Here is a 6819-nt window from a genome sequence, read left to right on the forward strand (position 1 = left end):
ATGAAGAATACTGCTACGGTAATTCCAGTTTTGCCTCGCCTTGAAAAGAAATATAAGGCTCCAGACGATAGCCTGGCCTGCTTTGTCAGTCAGCCTAAGCCAGACTCTGTCATTTCTCAGGCGGCCAAAAGAAAATCGAGAAATCCTTCAGCTCCTCTCACAACACCTCCAGATAAAGAAGGAAGACGCCTGGATAATGCGGGCAAGAGGTTTTCTTCCATGTCCAGTCTGTTGGTCAGAGCCGCTAACGCCTTAGCGATACTTGGGCGCTATGATCGCCAGATGTGGTGTGATCTTTCCCTATATCTGGACCAATTACCTGAAGATTCTTCAGGAGGGAGAGGTAACATCGGCTGAAGTGATTGACTGTGCAATGGATATTGCAACGACTGCGTTACGCTCCCTGGCGGGCGCTGCTGTCCTTCGGCATCAAGGCTGGCTACGGGCTACATGGTTCCACCCTGAGATCCAGAACAAGATCCTGTATCTTCCCTTCGACGGCGAGGCGCTTTTTGGGAAGCATATAGATGATGCTCTCCAGGATATCAAAAAACCCAGAGACCGCAAGATCCTTAGGGACTCTGCAGTACCGCAAAGTCCCCTTCCGTGGAGCCAGAGGGAGAGATAATGCCACATATAGAGGAGGGTATCAGCAACAACGATATTCCTCATATGCATCGAATTCACAATGCAATTGTGCATGGGGGTCCTTGTGGGACCCCTGAGCAAGCCTAGGGGGTCAGGGTATATCTACCCTTCCCCCTTTTCTTCTTTTTTTAATTTTTTTCAACTGTTTTCTTGTGACTCGCTTCTACCGAGTCACAAGTTGGCTGCCAACACTTCCTGGTTTGGAGTGTTGGCAGCCAATCACAGTAAAGCTTGTGGTCGTGGCAGCCAATCACAGTGAAGCGGGTGGTCGGGAGAGTGCGCGAACCCACCGCTGCACCAGATATATCTTTTTTCTTTTATATTTTGAAATTCTCAGCAACTACTGAACGGATTTACACCATTTTTAAAAAGTCGCTTTCGGAATCTAGCACTACCTTTTTGTCAAAATTGGTGTAATTACGTTCAGCAGTTCGGGCTGTAGCCTTGGCTAAAGTTTCCTATGGGAAATTGATTTTTTGACTTTTATTTTTTGAATTTCTGAGCAATTTCTGAATGGATTTACACCATTTAAAGAAAAAGGTCGCTTTCTGAACCAAGCTCTACCTCTTTGCCAAATTTGGTGTAATTCCGTTCAGCAGTTTGGGCTGTAGCCGGTAATAAAATTACCATGGAGAAAACACTTTTTGGGACCCCCCTTTTTTCTCAGCCCCCGCTTGATGAATCACCCCCAAACTTTCAGGAAAGGAGCTGACCTGGATAGACCTTTTTTGGGAGAATTTCGCGAACATTCGTCAAACAACGCCAAAGTTATTAGCAAATTAAAAAATGCTTTTCCTATGGAAAATAGGTTCTAACTATAACTATCTCTATATATATTTTTTTTTGCAAACTGCTTAATCTTCCGTTTGATAATGATTAGCTATGCGGTTGGCTACGAAGCTCAGTAATCTTTCATCTTTGACATTGGTCTAATTTTATGTGGAGGCTCACGATTTATGGGAACAACCATGTGGACTGCTTAGTTTCCATAAAGTGCCCATTAGTAACATAACACATTTTCAATCAAACGCTCAAATAAGATTTTTCAAAGTAAGAGTTTGTAATCTATCTTGGTAGCATTGATATTGTATTTTCGTTGCACACCCCTGTAGTACTGGTCTTCAAGACTGTAACTTTCAGCTTACACAAATCGGTTTGCCATATTAAAGACCAGTACAATATTGATAGGCAATAGAGGCACGTTATTTACAGCGCAACAACAAGGCAAATGTGTGTACAAAAAAAGTTCTAAAGAAAGCTATCCAAGGAGCTGGGAAGCGAGTGTCCTGAGCAGTGGATGTTTAGGGCGGGGGTGTTGAAGGATGTTGGTGGGGTAGGGCCAGGGAGTGGGGGGAATCTGCTCACACTGAGCACCAGAAGCCAAATGAAAATGGTCCTCTGATGTTCGTAATCACCTAAATAAATGCACAGTTAAAAAGAAATGCTGCAGCAAACACCGAAAAAGAGAGGAAAGCCACACATTAGAAGCATTAAATTAAGAAAGAAAGAAAATATAACTATCCAATCATGACCAGGGTACTGACTTAAAGCCCAATTTATGTATTACTATTAGTATGCATTAGTATTGAACACAAAAGTTATTCCACAACACACAGCTAAAGTTGACAGTTGGAAAGACCCAAGAATGACCAAAGCCGTCCAAAAACATCATGCTAAATTTAGCATTCCTAAAATAATACGTTTCGAAAAATGAGTCATTGTATTGCTCGGTTACTATATCAACTTCGGTGAACAGACAGCCTAAAAAAGTAGCTTACACACTGCATTCCAGAACTGAAACTATTAGTCACACAGGCTGTGGAATTAGATTTGACATCAAAATAAGCTCCAAAATTTTGTTGCCAAGACACTGATTTTTTGGGGAAAAGAGTAGTGTTTATAAAAATGTGGTGTTTGATCTAAAGGTTTGGCTTTCTTTGTGATTGTCTGCGCTGTCAGTTATTGCATGTGTTCTCGATGCATCCCTTCCCTGGTGTTTTATATGTGTGTTGTGATAAGTGTTTTGAAATTATGATGGTCGTTTTACTGAGATGACGGAGGATGCGTGTGTGCTTTTGCTGTATTCACTGGGTGTAATTGTATCTGTTAACTACTGTAGAGCTTCGTTATTATTCTAGGACTGGTACTCGTAGTAGGGGCCGCCAGTGGCCCGGCAGGCCTTCCTTGGAGGCCCACGGACCTTGCAGGCAATGTACCTGTGTGTGTTTTTAAAAAGAGTGAGGGCCGCTGGAGCATGCGCGATAGAAGATTTACTACGTATGCTCGAGCGGCCGTCATTGGTGTTTACTGACCGCCTCTGTGACTGGAAGCAAAGGCCCTTTAAAAGTCAGCTGTTGCTCTTTCACAGCTGACTTTTAGGGAGCCTTTTGGAAAACTTCCTGCTTCCTTTGTTGCCGACGATGCACGCAGGCCAGCCTGCTTTCCTCCTCGCCGCCCTCAGAACCGCTTGGTGTTGGTCAGACGTGCCTGCACTTTCCAAGGCCAATAAGATTGCAGCGGGGGGCCCTCTCATTAAGACAAAGGATTAAAACACTCCACTGGCACTGCAGATGATGAAACTACACAATAAAGGTATTAAAGCTAAGAATAGTGCATAATTACAGGAAATAATATTCACAGAAATTGAAGGTTGAATAATGCGATGGGGATAAACATTTTGCTCTTTTTCTGGTCATGTGGTCCATGAATGTTGTGGGATCCATGCTCTAGTGAACAGAATAATTCACAGTCTCATGCACTGAACTAAAATACTGCATATATGTAGGCAGGCATAGAAGGAGTGTTTGCTCCTTTGATTGGATTTCAAAAGATGGTGATGATTTCTCTCTAACCCCACCCCCACAGACCCCGTACCCATTGACCCCTCCCCCACTGGTGTGGCCCTCAGCCACAAACCACAGTGTAAATGTGGCCCCCTAGAGAAAGTTTGTGGGTACCCATGCTGTACAGCATCGGCAGAAAGTTGTGCAGCATGACCAAATGAAGAAACAAGCATTTGCAGTGCAATAGATCTCTCATTTACGAAACTTTGACCTATTGGCATTGTAAATGACAATGTTTTAAAACATATAAATAAAAGGCATTGTCATTTACAATGCCCACGCTCAAAATCTCGCAAATGCCAGACCTATTGCATTGCAAATGCTTGTTTTATTAACTTCTTTGTTTTCTATCTAACTGCTATTTGGTGCTCTTTAAAATGTATGTATCTGCCACAAAAGCTACATGAGGTTGATTTGCAAATCTTTAAAATCGCCACATATCAAAATGTAACATTAAGGATGGTCAAGACCTGAAGACTGACTTCATGGCTTGGTGCCCCTAGTACTACATAGAGTATTACGATGTCGGTCAGAGTTGCGTCCGACCTACCCCATTTCGGCGAAGGAACTGCCCGATCATAGTTCAGCGGTTCCGACAGCCCCATTAGGATGCAACCGCACATGTTGTTGTTGCATACTTCCATTTTTCAATGAGAGCTTGTGTGGCAGGCTGAAAACGCCCGCAGCACAAGCTCCCATTGAAAAATGGAAGTTTGTATAGATCCCTGCACTGTATTGCAGGCACCTCGTGGTGCTTGCAACACGGTGCAGGGATATTTAGGGGGGATGGTGCCCCCCCCCCCCCCAGGCCCAAATGCAGAGGCTCCCAAAGACACTTTCCAACAGCAGTTTCATGCCGGATAGCCAGACATGAAACTGCTCTGGGAAAGTGCCATCATATTCCTGACGGCGGAAACCCGGTCTTTAAGGGATTATGGTACATTTCCGACTGTCCAACGGGCTGCTTGAGCACATCGGAACCACATAGGATTCCCCTGCCGGTTTAAACTCCGACCACAGCCATCCAAATGAGGTGGTCGGAGTTTAAACCTACCATTTCGGTTGGAAAGCCTCTGCCCAGTAACCAACATTGTAATGATGCCCATTGTGTTTGGAAACATGCAAATGTGCCTTTGTGAATCAGGCCAGAAGAAATTATTTTTAAAGACCATAATTTTGATAAGAACTTTGAGAAAAATAAAGAGAGCACTGTTATATTGTACAGTTCTGATTTAATGACGATCTCACATACGTTTCAAATTGAGTAACGTGTCTAAGTAAGCTTAAAGCGTTGTTGTATGCATGTCCCTATTTCTTCGTTTTGAGACCCAAGTTAGATCGTTGACACAGCTATGTTTAGTCTGGCACATTAGTGCGTGTAATACTCTCAGTAAACTGCATTATTTTTCTCGGCAGTTCACATTCAAAACTCTGTATGTTTACATGCTTTTTGATCCTCTTTCAGATGCCTTGCATGCATACTTTGGGATCTGCGGCCTATCCTTAATGGGCGAGCCTGAAATCCGTAAAGTTCACCCTGCACTGAATATCAGCTTAAGAACGTTTAATCGCCTTCGAGAACTCCATCAGATCTGGAATAGCAAAGACTGTACATCGCCTTCAGAGAACGCGCAGATCTCAACATGATGGATCTACGAGACACTTTGTGATGTGGCACATTTTTAGCTTGAGGGTAGAAGCCATGTATTAACCAAATGTGCTCTTTAAACTTCCTGGAGTCCTTTGTTAAAACACTTACTGGCCTGGCTGCTAAGTGGACTCGCTTCAGACAGTTAGTCTTCGAAGGAAACAAAATAATGTCAAGTCTGTCAAAATATCTCAACTGTTAACACAAGGTTGTCACAGTTCTGCTGTTAGCTTGTGGCAACGTCCATGCTTCCCGTATTTGGCCTTTCTTTCAACTGTGTTTTGTTTTCTGGTGAATGTATTAATTTGGAAGGAGGGGGACGGTGACATTTGTAATGTCTTCAGTCCTCAGCTGGAAACGACAGGAATGCCACAAAGCCTCCCAATGTTTACATATCTCCCAGCACTCTGAGTCCTCGATTGGGTGCTGGGTGACTGCTCTTCCTGTTCATACAAGTACAGCAATGTCCATCTGCAGCACCTGTCGAAGATGCAAATACCTTGGAAACTCAATGTGGAAAGCAAGACATACTTTCTGTGTCTGGGATAACGTCGGAGCAGTGGTTTAGAGTAAGACACTCTCTGAATAAATGAGCATTAAGGATTCAGTCTATAGAAACGTACACGTTCCCACAGTGAAGCCAGTGTGTTGCCCCTGTGAAGACTGATCGATCATGTGTTCAGATTACCATGCCCAAGGGTGAACATTCTGCATATCTGATAAACATTTCATCTCAAATCTTTGCAAGTATGTAGTGCATTTCTCTTTGCAGTGATGCCTGTTAGAAGAAAGTGAATTCAGCATTCTGTGTAATCTGATATATAGAAGAAATGATGCAAACTTAATAAACGTAAAACAATTGAGGTACGTTGAATAGTGCCCATGTTGTACAATAGAAGATTGGTTCTTCTTCAGTTGCGTGTTGCGGTCATGGCTGTAATATCCTCTTTGAAATGTCTGCTAGTGACTGCCCTTGTGTTCTTCTGGTCACTTATCTGGCGTGCACTGTTTAAAAATAATCTGGAAAAGCACCTGGACAAGACGTCAATGACTAGTGAAATCACTTTTTTCACACTGGAAAAATGAAACCTCTTTGGATGACTGGGGTTAGCGCAAACCGTGCATTGGCTCAAGAGAAAGAAAAGCTCACTCATCTGGCCAGATTATATATATTCAAACGTTCTGTTGGATGTAATGTTATTAGTTCTCCATTTCGTCTCACAATAAATTTATAATAACAACCACTAAACAATTAGTTCAGTTTGTCTGTAATCTAGAAAAAACCATTGCTAGATATTAACGTCCCCTCCGAGAATCCAAAATGTGCGCCCAGTACGAATGCCAAATCATGATGTCATGCCAGTTAGGTTAATGAAGAACAGATGTTTTGAAATGTGGAGGGCATTCTTAAGCATGATAACAATTTACAAGTTGAATACTGCCCTCTGGAAAAACGACCTCTTTAACAACGAGTTTTATGTGCTAAACTGGTTCTTATGAGAATGTGAAAAAAAACATTTTGACTGTCATTGTGTATTACTGCATCTTACCTCCTACATTCAGGCGGATCAGCTGCCTTCTCTAGAAAACTAGACAATCAAAACAAACATTTAGTGAAACTGTGCAAACGGATACATTCAGCAGAGTCCTTGTAGCCCAAGCGCAGACCTCAATACTTGT

The 6819-nt window shown here is 42.7% G+C and overlaps 1 protein-coding gene across 2 annotated transcripts in view; it reads left to right on the forward strand.

Moving 5' to 3' along the window:
- Positions 1–6388, forward strand: part of PGGT1B (protein geranylgeranyltransferase type I subunit beta) — a 332915-nt gene extending 326527 nt beyond the window's left edge. For both annotated transcript variants that reach the window (XM_085632623.1, XM_085632624.1), the window contains one exon: positions 4957–6388. In XM_085632623.1, the coding sequence (XP_085488749.1) occupies positions 4957–5138 (182 nt within the window). In that variant the 3' untranslated portion in view covers positions 5139–6388. The remainder of the gene's footprint in view (positions 1–4956) is intronic.
- Positions 6389–6819: the final 431 nt, after the last annotated feature.

This window comes from Triturus cristatus, chromosome 2_1, assembly GCF_964204655.1.
Source record: "Triturus cristatus chromosome 2_1, aTriCri1.1, whole genome shotgun sequence".
NCBI classification, from domain to species: domain Eukaryota; kingdom Metazoa; phylum Chordata; class Amphibia; order Caudata; family Salamandridae; genus Triturus; species Triturus cristatus.